This window comes from Punica granatum, chromosome 7, assembly GCF_007655135.1.
Source record: "Punica granatum isolate Tunisia-2019 chromosome 7, ASM765513v2, whole genome shotgun sequence".
Lineage (NCBI taxonomy): Eukaryota > Viridiplantae > Streptophyta > Magnoliopsida > Myrtales > Lythraceae > Punica > Punica granatum.
Window position 1 is genome coordinate 23,063,480 of NC_045133.1, and position 24,213 is coordinate 23,087,692.

The 24,213-nt window shown below is 41.8% G+C and overlaps 3 protein-coding genes across 5 annotated transcripts; all 3 read right to left on the reverse strand.

The window, feature by feature from the left end:
• Positions 1-611: 611 nt before the first annotated feature.
• LOC116213396 lies at positions 612-10,698 on the reverse strand. The gene is made up of 4 exons (XM_031548294.1): positions 8,381-10,698; positions 8,171-8,206; positions 4,583-4,604; positions 612-2,964 (listed from the first exon to the last, which is right to left on the reverse strand). Exons 1-4 carry the CDS (start codon positions 10,646-10,648, stop codon positions 743-745), a joined length of 4,548 nt encoding a protein of 1,515 aa, XP_031404154.1. The 5' UTR covers positions 10,649-10,698; the 3' UTR covers positions 612-742.
• Positions 10,699-12,048: 1,350 nt separating this feature from the next.
• On the reverse strand, positions 12,049-15,443 carry LOC116213394 (probable serine/threonine-protein kinase At1g01540). The gene is made up of 7 exons (XM_031548293.1): positions 14,475-15,443; positions 14,017-14,121; positions 13,756-13,878; positions 13,495-13,665; positions 13,248-13,377; positions 12,942-13,151; positions 12,049-12,547 (listed from the first exon to the last, which is right to left on the reverse strand). The coding sequence occupies exons 1-7, from the start codon at positions 15,182-15,184 to the stop codon at positions 12,386-12,388; spliced, it is 1,611 nt and encodes a 536-aa protein (XP_031404153.1). The 5' UTR covers positions 15,185-15,443; the 3' UTR covers positions 12,049-12,385.
• Positions 15,444-18,852: 3,409 nt separating this feature from the next.
• LOC116213393 (probable E3 ubiquitin-protein ligase RHG1A) lies at positions 18,853-23,598 on the reverse strand. Of its 3 annotated transcripts, none has more exons than XM_031548291.1 (7): positions 23,311-23,598; positions 23,059-23,170; positions 20,914-22,681; positions 20,352-20,405; positions 20,109-20,207; positions 19,883-20,023; positions 18,853-19,392 (listed from the first exon to the last, which is right to left on the reverse strand). In XM_031548291.1, the coding sequence occupies exons 3-7, from the start codon at positions 22,600-22,602 to the stop codon at positions 19,261-19,263; spliced, it is 2,115 nt and encodes a 704-aa protein (XP_031404151.1). In that variant the 5' UTR covers positions 22,603-22,681; positions 23,059-23,170; positions 23,311-23,598; the 3' UTR covers positions 18,853-19,260. The 3 variants fall into 3 exon arrangements, with proteins under 3 accessions (XP_031404151.1, XP_031404152.1, XP_031404150.1); XM_031548292.1 differs by having other exon boundaries at positions 23,059-23,193; XM_031548290.1 differs by lacking the exon at positions 23,059-23,170.
• Between the last annotated feature and the right edge of the window lie 615 nt (positions 23,599-24,213).

Sequence of the window (24,213 nt, forward strand, 5' to 3'; positions counted from 1 at the left end):
TATTAAAGAAATCTTCTTGCATTTCCAACAACGGACCTGAATTGAATCATCGTGAGATTAATTGAATTCTCGCGTTTTAGAGGATTTCAAGTGGACTAAGCAATTAAGTATGCCTTTAGGCCTTTCTTGTAACCAAATTATCTAGCTTTTTCACGACAACCAGATAATGATTAAGGATTATCTAATATTTATTTTTCTTTTCCTTCTTTAGCATGCGTAAAGACAGCCATATGATGTCTCTGTCTTCCAAAAATTGATAACTCAACCAATGACTCTTCCCAAATTTTATTTCGCTAAGTATAAGAGCTGGTGGGGATAATATAATCGAACCTTATAATTGAAAGTATTGCCCCCAAAATGTAACATAATATTTATAATTCTTGTTTCCCTTTTTGTGTCTAATTCGTTTTCCATATTGTACAAAGTCGGGCTAGGACTGCCAGATATACTCTAGACATCCATTCACATTTATAATGAAGATTATGCGCGTATATATGGTCGTACGTGCCACGTCTTTTTATAGACAAGATCGATTGGCCAATTCACTGGCCGAGGAACAAAGACAACCTCATCCAAAACCCTATCCAATTATCAGCCCGATGGTGTGCCAGTTAGTAGTGAAATTCAGCAATATTTCATATGATAATGTTCTGGATCAGATAAAATGTACCTCGTTCCTTTTCTCTTTTTTGTTCCATAAGATTTCCTAGAAGACAAATTAATTGATTACATGTGGTCCCGGCTATTTGGGAAAGGTCGTCGCCACTATCGGACTCCTGACCTGGTATTTGCCTGCACTGTCGGTCCAACTGAGGTAGCCCCAAGCCACTGTATCGCTCATCTTCGTCGTCGGGCCTTCTAACGTCAATTTGTAGCTCAGCTTCTCATACCTTTCCTTGAAGACCAGCTTTTCGGGCTCGATGCTTACCTTGAAGCCCTTCATGGGCGTAACGCTCGCAGTGTAGCTGGACATTCCCACCCCGACATTGGTCACGGTACGATGGAATTCTCGTGCCGTCTGAGCCGCCGGGGTGTTTCCTTCCAACAAGAAGATGAAAGAAGGATAGTTGAGGTCCAAGGAAGGGCTGGAGCATTTTGTGGACGATGACCTGGTGATGGTTTGGATTTGCTTGGCGGTGTAGTTGAGTGCACATAGGAGATTGGTGTAATCTTCTGTTGTTGCGTCGTACACGAGCCCGGGGTCTAATGCCTTGTTCGGATTGATGTGGCCTGCCCCCACTGCGAGAGGAGTAGCGGGTTGGTTGTCTCCGAGGTCTCCTATGGGACTATTTGTGTTGTCCGTTGAGTATGAGGTTGTCATGATGGCCGAACGGATAGCGGCTGGGCTCCATTCAGGCTGTGCCGCCCTAAGGAGGGCCGCCATTCCAGCCACATGCGGGCAGGACATGGAAGTCCCAGACAACAAATTGAAATTTGAGTATAGGAACTTCGATCCCACAAAGGAGGTTGGAGAATTTTCCGGCCACGCGGCTAAGACTAATGAACCAGGGGCCAATATGTCTGGCTTGAGAATCGCCGGGCAGCTCGGGGATGGACCCCTTGAGCTGTAGCTAGTTACCCTCGGAGCTGGCCTATTGCCCCCAATAATCGTTTGCCGAAACTCCATCACCGCCTCCGGCTGCCCTGAGGCTTTCCTTATGTAGTCCTTTATGATTTCCCCGTTCTTCGGGTCCACAAAGATGGCAGGGAGCTGGGTCTCAATGAAGGACTCAATGTCGGAGTTGTTCGTGATGAAAATTCCTCCAGAAACATTCGCAGCTTGGACATTGTCGACCTGGTCGCCGAGTATATTGCTCGTATCCTCGCACACAACAATCTTATTCCCGAGACGATTCAACGCCATCGAGTCATTGCAGAGGTCCGTGAATACCATAGGAGTTTTGGACAAAGATGGATTACCAGGAAATAGGCTCGTGCCCTTGACTTGAACCTGATCTCCGAGAGTGATAACTCCGCCATAATCTCGGTCCATGTCTCCTGCAGCAACGGTTATGACCCAGGGGGTCCCATTGTGGAGTGTCGCATCGGAAGGCCCCTCATTCCCCGCAGAAGTTGAGACGAAGATGCCTTTCTCCACGGCTGCGAAGGTCGCTATGGCAATAGGGTCGAGATGCAATGCAGTCACATCCAAACCTAGTGAGAGGGAAAGCACATCGACTCCATCCAATATCGCCCGATCGACCGCAGCTATGATATCAGACATGAATGCTCCTTCAGACCACAAAGCCTTGTACATGGCAACTCTAGCCCGTGGGGCCATCCCCCTAGCGGTCCCTGGGGCATAGCCAAAAAAGGATGCGCCCTCCACATAGTTCCCGGCGGCTGTCGACGACGTGTGGGTTCCATGCCCCTCGGTGTCTCGCGTGGAGTTGATGGAAATAGTCAAGTTGGGATTTTTTGCCGTGAGACCCTTGTTGAAGTACCGAGCACCGATCAACTTCTTATTGCACATCGATGCATTGAACTGAGTCCCAACCTCGCATTCCCCTTTCCACCTTGATGGAATCCCCGTCATCCCATCATCATGGAAGCTTTGGCTCTCCGGCCATACCCCGGTATCTATGAGCCCAATTATGACATCTTCACCATAATTGGAAGCAGGCCATGCCCCGGAGTCAGCCGCAAGGCCCAGAAATTGGGAGGAGTGGGTCGTGTCAGGCTTAACTGGCAAGTCTCGAATAGAAGAGACATAGCCAGGAGAGTTCTTAATGGTCTCAAGCTCACTAGGAGAAAGGTGAGCACTAAAACCTTGTATGGCATGAGTGTAGCTATAGATGAGCTTGGAATTGGACAATGAAGAAGGGCTTATGGTTGTCGTGGTTCTTGCTTGTGATGAGGAGTGCAACACCGATCTGACGGTGGCCAAGTACCAACTGTGGTGATCGACATAGATTTTCGGCATGAAAGACATGTCCATGTAAATGATGTAATTATCAGATTCACCTGATATGGATAAGACATGCGAAAGGAAGAATATGAACAAGAATTTCACGAACGAGGGTCGGGTATGAGAAGACATGAAGACTCGAATGAGTTATGGAGAACATTAATGCAAGCAAAATAGGACTTCGAACACTGCTTATATAGGAATCTTCGAGCGTGGGACCATCGAGAGAATCACGCCAAGATACTCCTGATGCGTTTGGATTCAGAGTTAAAGTAACTTTAATTTTGATTGTGGAAAAGGAAAAATGAATTGAGATTAAAAATTTGACTTGGAAAACGTGTATTTTTGTTGTGTAGTGTGTTGAGTTAAAGTTAAAGTTAAAATTTTTAACTTGAAAAATGTGTATTTTTATTGTGTAGTGTGTTGAATTAAAATTAAACTTAAAATTAAGTTGATTTTAACTTACAAATCAAACAAGCCTTCCATCTTTCCCCACAACTTGTTCGGAGGTTTCTGTCCACATAATTAAATATCTTTGTCCTGAGGGACTTTCTCCTCCATTATTTTCGCCCCAATTATCCAACATGAAGCTTGATTCCAAGCAATTCCGATTCATCAATCCTTTTTCGAGTAAAATAATTGAGCTGAGTGACGAGTCGCTTTCGGGTAAATTATAAATAATTAATTTCATGCAAATAAAGAAGCTTTCACATTTTCATTGTCACGGACTGTGAAATCACGATGGAAAATGTTCCCTTTTTTCTTCATTCTATTGTAGGAAAAAGAAATGCATACATGAAAGGTCTCCAAGCTAGATCTCTCCTCTCTTTTTTTTTTTTTTTTTTTTCTTCTTTTCCTGAGGAAAGACCTCTTCTCTTTAGTAATAGGTAACTTCGTAAAGATAAAATTTCTTATGTAACATCCTAACCATCAACGAGAGAAAACTTGAAAACTTCTCTAGGATCCTTCGTATGATTGATGCTCTGATATCATTAGTACGGCATGACCTTCGATTCCAGTAGGGTCCGTCAGTAGCCTGATCGAATAAGTTAACGTAATCGGTTGCAAGAGTTTAGAACAGCTGCATACTGACAGTGATGTGCTTCCTCATTGCCCCCTTTCTTTTCTCCTGTCCATGATTGTTTCCTTTCCCCTTCCCATCATTTTACAGCTGATATTAGCTATCACCAGCCAATAACAGTAGCAGCTCGAAGTATCACAGTCGATCGATTTATTTAAAAGAGTTTGCACATCAATTTATTACTATTATGATATAACATGCAATCTTAACACAAGAAATTGGTTAAACGAGAGCCAGATACACGTGATGAAGAAACTCGACTTTATCTCCCTATCATTCCTACTACCAATTCCAGTTATAATTAATATAGCAAGCTATCTTCCCTCCCTACAGTTCCTACTACCGATTCCGATTATGTCGAGTGATGACGATTGTAATGTGAGCCGTGTAACAAAAAAATTGGAGAAGAATGTGCATGCCATGATTTATTCGATCTATGCATGACAGCAACATGCACAAACCACACATGACAAAACCAAGCAAGAAAACAAAAGCCAATTGCATGAATTTGGTCGATCCTATATGGAAGAAGACAAAATAATAATAATAATAATAATAATAATAAGAGAGTTGATAAGGTTGTATATACAGGCTATTACCGTGTAAGATCAACATCTCAATGAGCGCAATCAATCTATTGTTCACCATAACTCACTTGGCAGCTGAAAAATGGGAATCTCTTCGGATTTAACTCATACTAATGCATAAAAATCATCTTTTTCACATCTCATCGCCAAAAAAAAAAAAAAAAAAAGAAACCAACATGGCTTCAACTAAACGAGTTTCTCCATATATATGCGTGTGGAATTTTTCGTGGCTTCAACTAAACGCGTTTCTTCCAGCTTGTGTGTAAATGTTGATGTTATTGGAGAGAGATATGGATGTTGAAACCACTCGGACTATATAAATTGGAATTTTGGCTTGTAAGTGCGTCTGATGTGTTGTGCATCTCCAATTAGTCGTGGATTTGTGGCGAATAAGTGGCCTATACTCACTCTAATTATAGATATCGAAAAGATATGATAGGACTTTCGAAATTGCTGAGGTTTTCTTTTAGATATACCATTTTGTCATAGAAAGTCATTCGTAGAGAGTGTGACAGACATAATTACCGGAGATACACCATAGCAAAAAATTACAACATGACTTGATGTGTATTTAACCCCATCAAATAAGGGAAATTATTCAGGTCTGGTGGCAATGTGCGGAGTATATTATTAACGGTAGATTAGCTCCTCAATTGAGCCTCGGAAAATATATATTCCCAGATTTGGTGCCATTAGAGCCCACCATGTGCCCGTATATAATTGCGTATTACATATGTCAATTGACGGTTTTGACTTGTAAGAAAGCACGTGAATTGTACGGAAAAGGGGATCAGAAGTTTCCATGTAAACCGACCGACGGTGAGTTATTATTATTATTATTTTGTGTGTGCATTCTCATATTGGAAAATTCAAAGGGTTTACAGTTAGAGCCGAGTTAGTCCACTAATGAGTAAAACTCTTGAGGTGAATTTTCTCCATTTACAATATTCGAACTCAAGACTTTATTTAATGGCAATAAGCGCCGAACCACTTTGCTGAGTTTTTATTTTTTAATTATTATTTTATAATAGGAAGGAAATTCCGTGTTTTAGGTATTGGAAATATCTTTTCCAAAGGCTGGCTAATTAATAGATGTATCATCAATTTAGCAGACGAATTCACTAGTTCGCATATAAAGGGAAGTTCATGAGTTTAATACAATCAAATAGATGGAAAACTAAATAAATGGATAGAGATAGTCCAACTGCCGAGAATGAATTTGAAACCTGTTAATTACCAGGTGAAAGCATAAATCGTTGCACTATACTAGTTTTGAAAATCAAATTCACCAGTTATATCTCATAATTGTTCGTAATAAAATTCGAAACCAAAACTACAAGGAAATGAAAGGATTAAATAGGAACAGTTTGATAGTTTATTTTGATTTTAATTGGTTTGTAATAATTATGTTATTAAATTATGAGAAAAATGTGAAAAAGTAACTAATAATTTGAAAAAAAGTAATAATTATTTTGTTGAATTTTTTAAAAAAATAATAAATAATTGTGAAAAAGTAATAATTAATTAATAAAAAGTAATGATTTTATTGCTGAAGCCCACTTTGTGCCCAAAGATCACGCAACACCTTCCAAATCAGTCCAAGCGTAATTAAACCGGAATTACAATCATATAGAGGTCCTACTCAAAATAAGAAAAAAGACAGCAATTTTAACTTCAATGATTCACCCTTTTTTTTTCGTTAAGTCTACTATTACCTTTTTCTCTTTTCACACATATTTCGGTCACGTGTCGCTTCATGTTTGTGCCACCTAAACCTGTGAAAGAAAAGGAAAGAAGAAATATTGGTGAAAAAAATGGTCATTCCGTAACGCGTTTCAATATTTATATCTGATTTTCGGTGGAGAATCGATCGAATATACCGATCACTATCGTAGTGCGTAAATCGATAAGTTGCAGGTATCCCCTTTCGAAAAGGAATGGAAGAGCCAAAATGGTCCATTGTGATACTTCCTTTCTTTCGTGGATCATAAAATGGTCCATTATGGATTTGGGCGTTTTGTGGTTTTAGCAAATTGGAGAAAGGAATGATTCCCCGATTTGTAAGCAAACTCAACACAGCTGTGTGAACTTTATTAGCAGGAAAATTTAGTTCCCAAGCACTCAATGGACCATTATTCTTATCATGTCTTGACTTAATGAGATGTTGACAAGACATGTACCTGGCTTGTTCTTGATACTAACATGTATGTATTATTGAAGAGATAGTGACGCATTAGTAACCTATTCAGCCAAGAAAAGAAAAAAGTGTTCAAAGTAAACCATGAGAAGAATTTGACCCAAAAGAAAATTCTAAGAGGAGAAATCTTCCACCTTTTCACCAAGTTAAATCATGCAAAGGAATTCCAACTGGTTTTACTAGAAATTTTAATAAGGAAAATTAAACACATAACCTCTCTATTCAGAGTTGAGAATAAAGGAAGTCACTGCACTGAATGTCTAATGAAAATGATTTTAGTTATACTAGGATATGTTTTTTTTAAAAAAATTATTTTCCACTCATGGGAGTTATACTAGGATATCTAACACCTCGGCTCCTATTGCCAATTTGGGGACCCATTTACTTAATTGAGGCCCATTTCCTTTTGATTAGAAAGAATAATACAGAAGTCATGTTGAGAAAGGGGTATAATACAGTGGGTAACACCCTCACCTAGTAATTTAAAGGTTTCGGATTCGATTCTCATCAGTGGGACTATTCGTGTCCCTTTATTTAGATTTCATTTCCATTACCTTGTATTAGGTCATGAACCTTCTATTGTAACCGAAAAATAATAATATAAAAGTCATGTTTCGTCTTCTTTTTTTTTTCCAGGTGTACAATCCATGTTTCGCTTTCGATTAGGCAAACTAGCTTAAACAATTCATAAATCGGAGAAAATTCATATCAGAAAAATTTTAACCTTTTAATGGACTAATTCGGTTCCAATTGGATTAGTAGAGGTCTATTGGGTTTCTGAATGTCAAAGTGTAACACAAAAAAAATTAATCATAAATTGGAATATATATAACAAGAGGTCGATTATTTTTTCAATGAAAAATTATGAGAGATATTGCTCTCGCAATTTCAAAGAGATCGACTATTGAAGGTTATTCTTCCTTTTAACAAATGCACTTTTCGGATCTCGAATTTGTATTCTCCTTCTTATGATGTTAAAACTATTTACCACTCAATTAACACTTTATTGGTAAAGAGACCGATGTAGTTTGGTGATTTTCGCTCATTACCGGGCAGAGGCATGTAATTGGATGTGGAAAGATCATTGGCAGTCGTACGAGGACGACGATGATTATATATGTTGTTATATAGAAGGTAATATAAGGATGGGCTGCATAGATGAATATAATATTTCAAAAATTATCGTGATATTAAAATGTCTACCTTGCAACCTATGAGTACTAGTTTTTTAATTCTTACAATATTTTCAGTCACTTAAAGTGAGACAAAAAGAAGGATCGTACTTGTGAATTGGCGCAACTTATTGCGAAAAATAGAATCATAGCTAAATGAGAGTACGGGATTCGAGTGTATGGGATGCATCGATGAATGTCAGTTTACTTCTTTCACCAATCGACCAACCATGCACTGCAATTCATCGGGAGGGAAAAGAACTTGCAGATTGGGACATTACAGATATGTAGTTGAGATATAATTTAGATGCAGGATCGAATCTCATGTCTCTGGAAATACATTTACTACGCGTTCGAGGTTTTCCATTGAAGAGTCGATCTTCTAGTTCGATCGATCAGTGAGGATGATACCCATCTCTACTTCTGAAACTTCACGGTCGGCGAGATGACGATCGGGCTCCGAACTCCGTACTTCCCTGCCCCATCAACCCAAACAAGCGAACCAAATGAAACTTTCCCTTTCTCATCCCTCTTATACTTTACACTCACACTATAACTTTGCTTCTCATTCGTCTGCCCAAACACCAACTTCTTGGGATAGACTTCGACTATGGAACCTTTCGGGGCCGCCACCTCGACTGTATAAGTGGCAGGCCCGTTCCCGACGTTTGTGACGGTTCTGTGGAAATTCCGAACCATTGTCTCTGTTTTATTGCTGTAGGACACGAAGAATGATGGGTAGTTCAGGTCATGAGAGGGGGTCGAGCAATTGTACTGGCCACTCGAACGGGTGATGACCAAGATCTGTTTCTCTGTCAGGTTCATAGAACATAGGAGGTTCACGTAGTCCTCTGGGGTAGCATCATAGACCAAGCCCGGATTCATTGCTAGGTTCGGGTTGATATGGCCTGCTCCCATGGCAAGTGGGGATGCAGGCTCGAAATCCCGACCATTGTCCCGAACAGGGCTAAATGTGTTATCGTAAGGATCCGCCGTGGTCATGATTGCCGATCGAATAGCCGCTGGACTCCACTCGGGATGGGCAGCTTTGAGGAGCGCGGCTACACCGGAGGCATGAGGGCAGGCCATGGAAGTACCTGAAATCATGGTAAATTTACTAGACAAGAACACATTCGCCCCCAGCTGGGCAGCGTAGCCATTAGGAATCCATGAAGCCAAGACTAGTGACCCTGGGGCCATTACATCAGGTTTTGCAATCCCAATATTGTACGGCGAAGGCCCTCTCGAGGTGTAAAAAGCCGTGGCTGGTGCTGGCTTGGTCCCGACGATCGTCTGCTGGAATTTAATACTGGCTACTGGTTCACGAACCGTTTTTGCATACTTGATGACGCTAGGACTGTCTTTGGAGCTTATCACGACTCCGGGACAGGTCATACCTCCTAACTCAAAGGGCTCATCATAATCTGAAACGAAAATCGCTCCAAGGAGGTTCGATTCTGTGATAGAATCTATTTGCTGGCGGAGAGAGCCGATGTCCTTGCATAGGATGATCCCATTAGGAGCTTTGGACAACAGTTTGGACGAATTGCAAGCCGATAAGGACTCATTGTAGATAAGTGGAAAGCTGTTGACAATGGCGCTGGCAGGGAACATTGTCCATCCGATAATTGTCATGCCATTTCCTAGGACTAGGGTTCCGGCAAATGTTCGGTCGATAGTTCCTGCTGCAACGGTCAAGATCCACGGGATTCCATTGTGAAGGGTCCCAAGAGCGGGCCCGTCATTTCCTGCAGAGGATGAGACAATGATCCCCTTCGCCATGGCCCCAAACGAGGCAATTGCGACTGGATCCTCATATATTGGGACACCATCGAAGCCCATCGAGATTGAAATCACATCCACACCGTCAGCTACAGCCTGGTCCATCCCCGCAAGGACATCAGAAGCGTACCGTCCCTCATCCCAAAGGACCTTGTACATAGCAATCCTGGCCCGTGGAGCAACCCCCCGAGCAGTGCCCTCTGCATAGCCAAAGAAGGTCGCCCCCTTCACATAGTTTCCAGCGACTGTCGAGGAAGTGTGCGTCCCGTGTCCCTCAGTGTCCCGAGCTGAGTTCATGGAAATTTTGATCCCTGGGTTCGCCGCCGTGACGCCCTTGTTGAAGTACCTGGCCCCGATGAGTTTCAAGTTGCACATGGACGAGTTGAACTCCTGCCCCACTTCACATTTGCCCTTCCATCGAGACGGAACCTGGGTCATGCCGTCGTCCTTGTAACTCTCACTCTCGGGCCACACCCCACTGTCAATGACCCCAACAATGACATCCTTGCCATAACCGGAGGCAGGCCAAAGCCCCATGGAGGGGCTGAGGCCTAGGAACTCGAAGGTGTGAGTGGTGTCAACCGTGACATTCCTGTCCGGGTAAGCTAAGACAAAGCCAGGCGACCTCTTGAGAGTCTCAAGCTCTGCCGGTGATACGACGGCACTGAAACCGTGCACAACAGTGTCGTAACTGTACAGGAGGGACGGTGAGGATCGGCGATTGTTTCCCGATGCGATGGAGCCGAGTGAGCCGACCATCGATGAATACCAATTGTGGTGGCTCCTGAATGCCTTTGGCATGAAGGACTTGTCCATATGAACAATGTAGGTGGATCTCTCTGCCAAGCTGAACGTGAACACAATTGATGCTGTAAGGAAGAAGAGGAAGAGTAGGGAAAAATCACCAAACACCTTCGCCATGTTTGCTTCCGACTGGCAAGTGAATTCTGCGGTCTTCAGGCCGATGTCTACTTGCTTAAATAAACCAAAATTTACGTACTAGTCGGGCCTAGTTTGAATCTTCCTTATTGTCTAAAAAGTAATGAAAGAATATGTTGGGTCCTACTTGTCAATGACCACCTATAATTTCCAGGATGGATCCAATGATAAAAATTCATGTTTGGCAGCCAATGATAAGATACACGAATGAAATGACAAGAAGAGGGCTATCATGTAGGAAGTTTCCTTGTTAACCTAAACGTCAAGAACACAAGGCTCAACCCTGTCGAGCAAAAGATTCCGATTAATTGATTAACTTCCATCCCATCCCTAATTATTCCCCTTCTCATCGCTGCTCATGATGAGAATGCAAATGGAAGAGAACTGCACGTCCACATCTTGAAAAAGTCTTTGACTTTTGTCTGGTTGAGGTTTGTCCATGTAACTATGTTGTGTCTTGAGCTTAGATGGTTTTGTTTATCAAGAGATGGAATCGGGGAGTTTTCTTTAATGAAATCTTATCAATGACCCGGCTGGAAATCGAACAGCTCTTGGATCACTTTCCGGAACGTAGGGAAAATTTTCCACCCGTTGATAGATCAGAGCAGGTCAGGTCAAGTAGGGTTTTCCGGCCATCGATGTGTAGATGGGAAACAATCAGCTTCTTAAATAATAGTAACTTCCATCCTATATCAGCACCGGAACGAGAAGATGGCACACTGAGTTCGAACACTGGAATGTTTTAAGGAAGATAGCCGTCCGTGCATTACAAGAAGAGTGATATCAATGAGTGTGCAAGAGCATCTTGTTTTGCTTTCCCCTATTTTGGTTGATGAGTTGAGAGCTCATCCCAAAATCATCTTGGCCAAGGAACCACCAACGTCGACTAATCCTAAGTCTGAATTTCCATATCTTTAATTGAACCCAAAAGTGAACAGTCACATGTGATTACAGCATGGCGAGAGAGGAATCACATCCATGCTCTTTAATTGCTAGCTAGACCGATGCTTCTACGGGGTCCATAAAGATGAAGAAAAAATGTAAGGAGCCAACAGGACAATCAAAGCACGACAGTAACAGAAAGGGAAAGGGCAGTACTTGGTCCCCATACGCAACACAATATGACAATTGCAATTGGTCCCCAAGTTCAATCCAAAGTAGTCAAGTTTTGGATTTCCATAACAATTCACTGGCACCCCCAATCTCGTCTTCCTTCACGACCACGGAAAAAGAGTTATGGTCCAATGCATGTGAAGGGCAGGTCCCAGAATCTCTTATACATCCCCAACCTAATTACCCATGAGAACCTGATTCCGGTCTAAATATTATTGTACAAGATATTCATCAGTTTCATTGTCGTGGTATTGCAGAACTGGTTCGGGTCATGGGAACTTGAGAACAAATTTAATGAATCACATTGTTGAGTAGTAGTCCTAACAACATGAGAATAATAAGAAGCTGGTCACCGATCGGAACTTACAACTGACTAAGTTATCCACAACAAGCAGCAAAACCCACCAACTGAACACTATGAACTCAATCATGAACATCAAAATACAAAAAGCGCGAGGAAAGAATAGCTAACGAATCTACAAGGAGTCGTGGAAGCTACTGGACGTGTGGATCCGATATACAGGAGACAAAACAAACCTGGATCCATGTGAAATCAAACTTACAAAAGAGAGGTGAAGATCTCCACCTTGTATCTGAGGGAGATTGCTACTGCTCCTCGGCTTCTTGCCTTCTCAGGAATGACATGTTGCTCTGGGCACTACTCTCATACCCACTGCTGTCGCCGGATTCACTAACCCGCCTGTCCATCAACCTTTCTCTCAGTGCTTCACGGTGCGAGCGTCCCTGGTCCCTTCCCATCCTACGATCCTAAAAAATCAAAACATGGAATTTTCAGATATAGCTTTCTATCTTTACAGGGTCATAGGCAGTACCTGCCTTGAAAAAGGGAACTGTTTAGTAAAAATAAAACTGCCTCAGTATCCCAATTGTTTTCTTTAAACCCAAAAAAATAATAATGCAGAATTGCGTGAAAGAGTGATCTTGACTACAGCAAAAGTATTAAATCTGACTTACGGCAAAACCTCAGTAGAAAATAAAGAATTTAAAATTGCAATTCTCATGTGAAAAAAAAAAAACTAAAGTAGAAACGATATACAAACCAAATTGAGCTGTCTTTCCATGCAAAGTAAAGCACCATAACAAGAGTAGAAGGATACGGCTCAAAATATAACGCAGAAGCAGTTCATCCATGCTAACTCACATCTCGGAATGGAACCTCATCAGCTTCAAGCATGTGAACAACATGTCCCATCTTCGGCCTCTTCTGTGCATTGGGGTCCACACACCTTAAAGCCACCAAGAGAGCCCGTTTTAATGCCCTTGATGAGGGCTTCTCAGGCAGTCTTGGGTCCAGAACTCCCTCTGCATTCCGATCCGTAACCATAGTTTTTAGCCACTCGACCAGATTTACCTGAAAGTTTGATTTGATTTGCAACACATCAAAAACTGGTAAAAGAATGAAGGGCCCTCAAGTTTTTATTGTACAGAAATTTGACAAACTGCTGACCTCTCCAGGAGGCCGACTATAATCTACTGGGTTTCTCCCAGAAATTATCTCCATAATAAGAATCCCGAAACTATATACATCACTCCTTTCATTCAGCATGCCAGTACTAGCATACTCCGGAGCCACATATCTGAAAAGACAGATACATGTAAAAAGTCTTCACATGTTTAGCTTCAAGAAAGCAAATCCAATTTTATAGTGAAATGAATATATGCTTGTTTCAATAAGCTGGGCAGGCTAGACTAACCCGAATGTCCCCATCACACGAGTAGTCACATAGCTCCGCTCTGACCCCAAGAGCTTCGCCAATCCAAAATCTGATACCTTTGGGTTCCACTGCTTGTCGAGTAAAATGTTGCTTGATTTGATATCCCGATGGACAACTTTTGGCTCCAGGCCCTCATGTAAGTAAGTTAACCTATATACCATTTTCCAGCATAAGAATCGAGATAAGAAGGGATGGACTCTGCTATGATCTAGTTGAACTTTAATCGATCAAACATCATACCCTTTAGCTGTTCCGGTTATGATATTCATACGGATGTCCCAGGTCAGAGGGCTGCAAGGCCCAACATCTCCATGAAGCCACTGCTCTAAATTCCCATTGTCAACATACTCATAGACAAGCATCCTGTGAAAACACCAAGCACCATTGTTTACTCCCGTTTCATGCTACTGAACAACTAACTATGGGAAAGAGAATACGAACAGAACTTCAAAATTACGCAATCCTATAACAGCTGTCCAATGTTACAGACTTCCAAAGTACCTGTGAGCTCCTTCAACACAGTAGCCAAGCAGCCTCACCAAATTCTTGTGCCGGACACGTCCTATTGCTTCAACCTCAACCTTGAATTCCTTCTCGGCTTGTCCCCTGCAACACAGCTCCACTCTTGTAAGCTCACTCTGCCATCAGAAACGCGGAAAAGTCTCCATGCAACACTGGAGAATCTCACATCATGTCTCAAAAGTGATCCAAATCAACTAAACCACAAACAATCGCATGATCCCCGTTAAGCATTTTGAGGCGAAAGATACAGGGCATCTTCAATTGTTAACAATTTTCAATTTTTCGGGACCCAGTAAGAAAAGAACATCAAATCACTGAAAATTTTCAGAAAATGCAAAGAGAAAAAGAAAATCTGAGAACATTCGGCTCGGAGAAACTGTTAATGTTCTAGATGTCGGAGAAACAGAGAGCAGAGCAGGAAGAGAGCAAAACAGTACCTGTTGTTGAGCAAATTCTTGACGGCAACGACGGTGTTGTCATCGAGCACGCCCCTGTAAACAATCCCGTAGCCACCCTCCCCGATCACGCTCTCCTCCACGAACCCATTAGTCGCCACCTCCAGCTCCCTCAGAGTGTACCAGTGGCCCCACCCCAAGTGCGAGACCTCCGGTGCAGCCGCTGCCACGACCATGTCGCCAGGCCGCGCGGCCTCCCCGCCAAACCCAGGGTATGCTATCCGGTGGTCCTTCCCGATCTCTATATGAATCCTGCGCTGCGAGCTCGGGCTCTCATCCTTAACCTGTGGGGACACCAGAGCCAGGGCCAGGGGGTTCGGGTCAGGCGCGGGGTCCGGGTCAGGGTCCGGGGCGGGGTCCTCGATTCGGATCTCCTGGATTTCTTTAGAGACGACTGGAATCGTGGGGTTGGTGGCGGTGGCGGCAGCGGGGACAGGGGAAAAGGTGGGGAGGGAGTTCGAGTGGGACGAGGTCTTGTTCTTCTTCTTCTTCTTCTTCTGCTGGGATTTCTGCTGCTTGGAGGAGGAGGAGGAGGAGGCGGTGTTGCGCTTGGAGGTGAAGTAGAGGGAGATGAGGAAGAGGACGAGGACGATGGCGGCCCCGACGCAGATGCCGAGGACCACCCACAGGCGGAGGCCGAAGATGAAGGTCCGCCTCGACAGCTTGTCGTTCAAGAACGCCGGTTCCGACATTTCTCTTTCCCTTCTCCTCCTATCCTACCCGACAACGTTAAAAATGGTCGGTTCACCTCGACTCCGTCAGGGACGGGTCACATGGGTCCAGTCAGCCATTGCAGGAGGAGGAGAAGATGGTGGTGCTGATGGCTGTGGTGAGCTCAGGAAGGAAGGAAGGAAAGAAGGAGAGGATAGGAGACGAGCCAGAGGCATAATAAATGAGCTAAGCCATGGAAAGGGACTGTGCCGTGTGGGGGACTGGACGGGTGGGGGTTTTGGGTTTTTGTCCGCTAACCCTTTACGTGGCGTCTGGCAAATGGCAATGGCAATGGCAACTCTCTCTCTCTCTCTTACCGTCTGAGAAAGTTTTCTAACTTTCTGTTGTCAACCATTTCGTATTCGGACAAATTTACTTTACTGTATAATATACGAATACAGTATTTCTTTTTTTTTTTTTGTCTCCTCTTTGGAAAATTTTACTGCATAATATTGGCACGATATATTAAGCCCTCTGGGTTGAATAGGGACTGTCACTGTAGAAGGAAGGCTCGAGGGACCAATAAGGTATAATTCAGTTGGTAACGCGTTACTATTCTAATTGTCAGGTCAAAAATTAGGCCGCCAAAGGTTCAAAGTCTCCCATAAGCAAATAAGGGAGAGAAAGTTCTCCTATTTGTTATCGAACTCCCTTACAGTGCCAGTAGTAGTATTTTTGGCTATATAATTGCGAACGTATGGTTTTCCTCTGAAATCTGGTTGAGATCGTGATCGCGAGTTCAAATCCTTAAGGTCCTGGTGAAATTATGACTAAAATCGTACATTTTACAGTGAAGTTCAGACCCCTATGGTTATGTACGGAAAAAGTTCGTGTAGGGACGTGTCATGGCCCCCGGCGATCTCTTTTAACACCTAAAGTGAAGTAAATTTTTTATCCGACATACAAATAGTAAAAGATTACCCACCCGTCCAACTGTTAAAAAGTATCTCTTCTCCATCGCAATTTTTGTCTTCTTTTTTTTTTGCATTGACTACTATGAGCAAGTGCTAGCAACTCCTCCATCCACAACATGACTATTAGCCCGACTTTATATACGGATGATGTGAAATGTCGAGGATGTTCGTTAATTTCCCACCATTTTCATTGACGCTCTTTGAGTAGGTGCAAAATGCAATGCTAAGTGGGAGGGAGGGAGGGAGGGAGAGAGAGAGAGAGAGAGGGGAAGAAAGCTGGCATTGAGATAATGGGGCTTCTAGAATAAGAGTGCACTAATAGTTTCCCGTGACAGTGTGATTTTCTTAAAAGTATTCTGCTTAGAGTCAACACTGTAAATTAATCCATTGGATCATTAAATAATTATTAATTCTGGGATATTTTATTTGCGTATATAAATAAATAAACAAATGGGAGGCTCTATAGATTTGGTGTCGGTAGGATCCTGGGTTGGTAGATTCTTTTTTTATTTTTTTGTTATTTTTCTTTTGGTTTCGGAGTGAGTGTCCAGTTTTCGATTATAAAGAAAGCATATAACCTCGTACAAAAATAATGATAATGTAATAAATGAGAATGAAAAAAGGAATTTAGTGCAATGGTATAAGTCGTCAGCGGAATCACAAGATTTAGAGTTTAATCTTCGTCAGCGAAACTTTCATATTATTTTATTTAGTTTTATTATTTCTATTCTTGTGTTAAATTATGTGTTTTCCTTATAATTAAAAAAAATTAATAAATGATCATGAAATTCTCGTTGACTATAATCAAAGCTGGAACCTGGAGTATTGAATCAGTGATCCGTGGCACTGCATTAATTCTGCATGAAGTATTTTTCCTCGGTAGGTGTGTCAACTTTGTTCTGTTTGCAATATTCAATACCACTATTATAATCATTGATATATATTATAATTTATAACGTGTATATACAATCTAAACAATGGCCTATTGAACAATTAAAAGAAAATGTTAATAATAAGAAAATGATTAGTGGAGTAATCGTGGATTATAGTGAACACTAGGAATCAATCTTGCCAGTGGATAGTGGACAAGTTAAGCGAGTCAAGGTGATTAAATAATTCAAGGTCTACTATTTATCCAACGTAGTGTAAATCTTTTCTTTTTCCAATATTGCCTTATTTTTATACTTTTGTGCACGCATAAATAAATCATGTAAACATACGTATAAATTGATTACGACCTGTAGTAATTTATATATTTATGTATAAATATCTCAGAAATTATTTATTATTGTGCATATTATCTCAATGAATTATGCGTTTTAACAAATAGAAAATAAAGATTTCGGAAACCTCGGCATATATATAATATAACACTAATTTAGGTTGCAACAAGATTCCTTATGATGTCCCACTCATGTTGGGCTCCCTAGGATTCTTATCTTGTTTAAAAGAAAAAAAAATACAAAATAATTTTTAGAAAATTTTGGTTCGAAGAATGGAGACGGAAGGAAGGAGCACTCGTGATAAGAATTTTTTTCCCACTTTTATAATTAGAGTTTGTATTTTTTGGAATTAAAAATTAGTAAATTTATTTTTTCTCTTCGTTTTGGAATATTAGGCTTTGACTTTTATTGAGGATTTTCCGGCTAGCCTGCCTTTTATTCTGTCCCTATATATTTAAGCAATTTTTTAATGGGATTGTGGGGTATTTAAATGTAAACAATATATATATATATATATATATGTTTGTGTGTGTGTGGAGAGGATATATATTGACGTGCATGTCTATATATACATACAAAATTAAAACATGGAGACAGGGAAAAAGAAGGGGAAGCAATCTCACCCTTTTATGGGCCCAATTTCATTGAATTCAATATATGTAAGGTTCAATGTCTTACACTTGAGAGGAGTAGGCCCCATCATCACGAGGTCGGATGAGTGGTGTTAGTCAGTGATTGGCAACTTTTGGCCAGGAGCATGTCCCTAAGCTGTTGCAAGGCTGCTCGAGTTTTGTTCCTAGGACGAATTTGAGTTTCGGTTGAGATCACGACATGTCGACTTGCTCTGACCAAAGATGTTTCCAGATAATTAACTTTGAATTTCGGTGAGATCACGACATGTCTACTCCTATTGTATTGTAAATAAATTTCAATCACAATTCAAATGAAAGATGCGTCTCAATCTCAAAACTAAAGCTAAGATACATTAAGCTTCAAACCTCTGCTGACCGATCCGTAGCTTGGCATTACTATGGACATCGAACTGAAGTAAAAATACCTGAGCTCGAGCTTCTCGAGTACAGCTTTGAACCGAGCTTGATCCTTCATGCCGGGTCCGGTTGACTCAATCAATCGCATCCTCAGCCGCAAGAGACATGCTAGGGTAGAAAGAGTTCCATAACAAATCAAAAGGCCCAAGAATCATATTTCTGAAATAGCCAAGCCCATCTGAAGCCCGTTTCTACCTTGAGAATTGGAGGGAAAATCCAGAAATCAAAAATCCGAGCCCAGTGCTTAAAAACTCCAGCAAGCTCTTCTTCACTGATTGATGTTATCACAAAATGCTCAAAACTTCCAAACACAGATTCTAGGAGAACCCGGCAAGCAACTACAAACAATTGCCGGAATTCATTCAGTCCGGATCTCCTTATTCCGACAACGGCTAATTCCTGAAGCATAACATGGATGCAATTTTGCTAAATCAAAGCCAAATACTTAACATGCAAACCAAAATGAATAAGAATGTACCACTATTGATTATCAAGTACCGAATAAAATAATTCTCCATCGAATTCTCATGGAGGTATTTCCAGAATTCTAAGGGCTCACCGAGCCTGACAATAAAATATCTCATAACATAAACATCCAGCAATAAAAAAATTGTAGCAAAAGTAAATTTTGTTTTAACCATTTTTCCTTCAAACCAAGCTTGCCCCACCACCCTGGAGGAGATCAACCAGCTTTCAGGTTGAAACACGGCGCCTCCCCCTCTTCCAGTAACAAAGGAACCGACTGAGCGATGTTCCCAATGATTTGATCCAGCAAAATGTTGATAGGGAAGGTGGCCCTCCCAGGCCCCCCGAATTGATTTCCATCTTCGAACAATTCCGGGAAAACGACGGTATCGTCCCCGGGATCTTCCTATGTTGACAGACCCGCCGTCTTGCAAATTGGGCACAAGTTCTTGTGCATGAGCCATTGCTTGATGCAGTCTCTGTGAAAATCATGTCCACACTCGAGAGTTCCAATGTCTTCGCCATCATTGTACTCCTCCTAATTAATACAATAACAGAGTCATCTAAGATATATCCAGAAGAAAAGGAAATAAAAAATACAAATTCTAGTTGCATGACTACAAGGATCGGGACTCCTCTGTCAGTTCTCTTAAAGGAAAGCCCAAGTTTATTGTGTCTGTTGCTGGCGGCAACTTTCATTTTTATGTCAATATTCAAGCTTTTCCAAGCCATCCAACGAGTGCATGCACATTCTTGAGTATTAAACTGAACGGGATCTAGTTTCAACTTTAAGAAGCAGAATCAAAGGGTATCAGGTAAGATTTATGGGGTCCAATGCTCATTGTGGAGCTGAAACCCATTCCTACTCCGTCAATCTCTGGTATAGTTCCTAAGGAAAAACGTAAAGGGTACTGTTTACTCTTTACCAATTAAACGGCAGAAAGTGAATGTTAGACCAACTAACTTTTTCTTGATTAATGACACATCCGAGAAAGACAATGCAGACTGAGAAGTTTCAGTTCTGGTACCTGACAAACACAGCATGGTTCAGCCTCCATCTCGGTGTTATACATATTTGAGTACTTCCGCTGATTCATACGAGCTAATATGGTCTCTTCATTCAATCCTGTACTAACATTCCCGATCCGTTCTTCAAGGGCCAATAATTCCTAGAATTTGCGGCATAATTTTATCAGAAAAGTCTTCTAAAAGGAAAAGGGAAACAATTCATTATAGTATTTCCATTGATTTTACCTCGTAGGACATGTTATCGACATCGAGCCTCATGTCCCTGTGCCGATCATGCATGTCTGCTACCCCCCAGAGCATTGATGGGTCGAGAATCATAACATCCTAAGAGAGGGAGGAAAAAAACCGCAATTAATTCCAAAAAATGACAGAACCATCTCCTATAAAACGTCAACTCATCGAGATTAATAGAATAAAGCGACCAGCCATTTGATATAATTATGATGAGCCTTGTAACAACAAGCCTACCTCAACTCGAAAACCACCCTCTCCCCGTCGAACAAGCTCGAGTACACTTCGAATCTGTTTCTCCCCAAAAAGAAAGAGAACCAATTAGATGATGAATGTCGGATTAATAAACATTAAACAAGCAGGATAAAAAGGAGGAACTTTATTAGGACATATGTCTTCACAATGTTGGACTATCGACATTTTCTTATACAATATAAATTCAGAATCCTCAGCAAGATCGATCTTGAACAGATGAGCATTATTTTCTCAACGAATTCAAATGAGTAGTCAAGACTACGTGTGTGGAATCATAAAACAAAAAAATGAAAACCCAATATCAGTTTAAACTGACCCCGTTGAATGAGGACACAAAGTGCAGATATTTGCAAGAAGAGGATGCTCAAAATTTGCTAGAGAGACTAAAACCTCCTCCTAATGCAACCCCACCAGGGAAAGGGTAATTGGTTTTGTGAGGGAGTCCAGAATGTTAATGATGTCACATCAGAAGATGGAACATGGAAAAATCAAAGGATAAGACACTGGCTGATATGAGAGGGAGCAAGGGAGCAGGACAACGAACCTCGGACGCAAGCCTCCTTCGGCCTTCGCTAGCAGATAAAGTTCTCACTGGGTAAGGAAACCCAACCACACTGTCCCCTTGTCTCTCCATCCAAAATGCTGACCTGGATAATGAATGCCGATGACTTGAGCTACCGGGTCCAGAAGAAAGCAAAACATCCTGCGATAACACAGGACGACCCGAACTGTTTGAAGTCTGACTGCCCTGAGCTGCTGCTGAGTCTGAACCAATAGTAGACAACAACTGCCTACGAACATATTCAGACAATCTCCGAGGATACCGGGAATGGTGATGATTGGGCTGAGGTGCTGAGCCATGATGAGGTAGCTGAGGGGCAGCTGAGCTGGAACTGGCCCGAGGTGCAGAATCGGCATTTCTTTGAAAGCCGCTACTGCCTGCACTCGCAAGACCTCTAGCTGACAAAGAACTCACATTTGGTACAAACATAGAATGTTGTAACATGTTCCTTGAGCCACCACTTGAACTAGCTTCATCAGGGAGGATTATACTTGGAGAGAAGCCGTTGGTTCTTGGTACGAGTCCTCTACTCCACCGAACTGAATGCCCACCTGGTGCCATAGCGGGAACTTGAAGCAAAGGTTGCGGACCTTGAGGGGCAGAGCCGTTTAAGGCCAATGGAGGTGGCAATTCCAAGGAACGATTAGTCACAAGGAGTCTTGAAGATGACTGTGGGGCAGAAATAACACCAGGACTTCCAGCAGCAGCCAATGCAGAAGGAGGTAAGGAGGTAGACCTCAGATCATTCTGACCTGAAGAATTAACCCTCAACCGGAAATTTCTGTGCGAGATTTCGGCGCTTTCCATATCAGGAAGACCTCGAGCAACTGCTCCCCCAGCCAAATCCAAGGCTAGCCTTGGGGCCACTTGCTCAGGAAGTTGCTGAGCAGCAGGCCCACTACTCATATTAAAACAGGGCGGAGTAGCATGCCAAAGGCTACTCTCCATGGGCTGGGGAAAATTCGGGTTTTCAGCTAAAGAAGATTGCCCAACATGCCCTTCGAAGGACTTTCTCTTACACGGGACGCGCCTGCCATCGAACGAGCCTCCTAACCTAACTTCACTCTCTTCCCTCACATATCCACCGCTTCCTGAAGGGATCAAGGGATCGGCCTGACTACCTGGCGGGATAGGAAATCTCTGATTATTACTGGAACCACCCGACTTGTACAAATTTGGGTATTCCATAAGCGGAGGGTTCTCACCGCTGGGACCCACATATTCTCCAGTGGAGATAATATTCGGTGGAAAAGAACTAGACACAGAACCCTGAACGAACATCGGGTTAATACTTGCATTATCCAATGACAATGCACCATTGCTCGGTCCGTACCGTTGATCTTCGATCCTCGGACCATGTCTCCCCACAGTAGAAGGCCACCCATTCTCCACTTTCCACTCGCTATTGCTGGACCTGTAGGGACCACTGCTTGAACTGGCCTCGCCCAAACTATATCCATTCAAATTCCGCTGCTCCTGACCAATTGAATCCATGAAGGGAATGCTACTATCATTTGGTGGGAGCATAAAACCCGAGAAATGGGTTTCCGGTGGGCCTCTCATATCATTCCAACAGAGCTGCTGATCAATCGTGGCTCCACTTGAGGAGGACGTTCGGTCAATCTCGAAAGTTTCAGGCAGGGAAACCATCTTACCCCTTTGCCCTTGCATTGGGGATGACAGGAACAAATTGAACTCCTTACAGATGCTGTTCCACTCTAAAAATTAGTTGTCGTTGCTTTTCAGAATCCTGGCACGATACAGCAACACAAATAGTTAAGAATAAGTGATAAAGTTCAGTCCAAAATGCTGGAGACAAAAAAGAGTGCGAATTCAGAATTGGCAGACTAAACCATTTGAGATAAATGGAAGAACCGCTTCAGTGAAGAACCAAAACTAGTCGAACAACTAGGGACTAATCCGAGAAATGATAAAAATTTTGTGAAACCCCAAGAGGGTCGATGATGAAACTCATTCAACCTTGCAGGACCATTGCACCCAGCACAATCAGCTACAGAGACCGCAGAAATTGATAAAAACAGATCGTCTCTAAAATTTATAGCATCATTGCAGCAATATCTATTCAAATTTCCAGATTGAACGATTAATTAGCTCAAGAAATTGCACCTTTACATTGAATTGCTACAAGAAAGACAGAACCCAGAAACAAAGATCTCTACTTTGTTCAGATTAATTTCCTCCATCCATACAAACCCAGCACATAGTTCCAGCTGAAAATCTGGTCCGGTCAACAAAGAGCAGCTGTGAAGCTCATATAACAACAAGAGAGAGAATCGCACACAGAGAATCATTCATATCAGGAAACAGCAGCAGCTGATCATCAACAACAGGGAAAGAAAATCATGGGAAAGGCTGAACCTTGGAGGTGTGAACAGACCAAGCTGGAAGATCTGAAATCAAGAGCTCTCCTAATCTGTTTCCTTGAGGATTTCTCTCCCTCCTTTTGCTTGTGATTATTGATAACAAAGAGAGACAGAGAGAGAAGGAAAGAGAGAGAGAGAGAGAGAGAGAGAGAGAGAGGAGAAGGGAAGGAGGAAACGGGAGAGAAGGGGAGGGACAGAAGGAAACTCAACCCCACTTAGCAATGGGAGAAAAGGAGAGACTTTTGGGTTTTGGATGGAAAATGTGAGATGAGATGGGAAGTGAATTTTGAGGAGAGAAGGAGAAAGGGGATAGTGATTCAAGGGGGGGGAAGAGGAGGACAGTAAATAATTAATATTTTATTTATTATAATAATTATAATATGCAATTGTCATTCTTATTTAATAAAATATCTATTTTGACACAACGAAGAAGAGAGAGGAAAAGAAAGTAAATTGGTCATAATTTGGAGCAGTTTCCATTCTCACCAAGAAATTAATTATTATATAAATAAATAATGATAATAAACAATAATAAATGGAGACAACTCCTCAAAAGCCAAAAACAATGTTGTCCTGTTGGGCAGCTTACCAAATGTCTCAGATGCAAATTGGTCCTCAAAATCCCCCCCGCCCCCCAACTTTAATTTCTTCTCTCTTTTCCTTAATATATATATATATATATATATATTTCTTGCTCTTAATATTCGATAATTTCAAGATTGGACTAACAGCTAAATCTTATCTAATCAATTGTAAGGTAGAAAGTAACCTGGAATTCCTATATATTCATTCTTTTATTTTATTTTTTGGTGAAATCATTCTTTTATTTTTAGTGTAATAAAATTCTACCAGCTAGTTTTAGTTCCCAAAAAATGGAAAAATAAAATCTAGGATTTTA

Coding starts and splice junctions, on each gene's coding strand:
- LOC116213394 (XM_031548293.1), bottom strand. CDS start 15,184: ATGTCGGAACCGGCGTTCTTGAACGACAAGCTGTCGAGGCGGACCTTC. Junction 14,122..14,474: donor AAGAATTTGCTCAACAACAG/GTACTGTTTTGC, acceptor GCTGTGTTGCAG/GGGACAAGCCGAGAAGGAAT. Junction 13,152..13,247: donor ATAGTCGGCCTCCTGGAGAG/GTCAGCAGTTTG, acceptor TCAAACTTTCAG/GTAAATCTGGTCGAGTGGCT.
- LOC116213396 (XM_031548294.1), bottom strand. CDS start 10,648: ATGGCGAAGGTGTTTGGTGATTTTTCCCTACTCTTCCTCTTCTTCCTT. Junction 8,207..8,380: donor CGATCGTCATCTCGCCGACC/GTGAAGTTTCAG, acceptor CCAATCTGCAAG/TTCTTTTCCCTCCCGATGAA. Junction 2,965..4,582: donor GTTGATCTTACACGGTAATA/GCCTGTATATAC, acceptor TATCCATATCAG/GTGAATCTGATAATTACATC.
- LOC116213393 (XM_031548290.1), bottom strand. CDS start 22,602: ATGCAAGGGCAAAGGGGTAAGATGGTTTCCCTGCCTGAAACTTTCGAG. Junction 20,208..20,351: donor AGGGTGGTTTTCGAGTTGAG/GTAGGCTTGTTG, acceptor TCCCTCTCTTAG/GATGTTATGATTCTCGACCC. Junction 20,024..20,108: donor TCGATAACATGTCCTACGAG/GTAAAATCAATG, acceptor CGCAAATTCTAG/GAATTATTGGCCCTTGAAGA.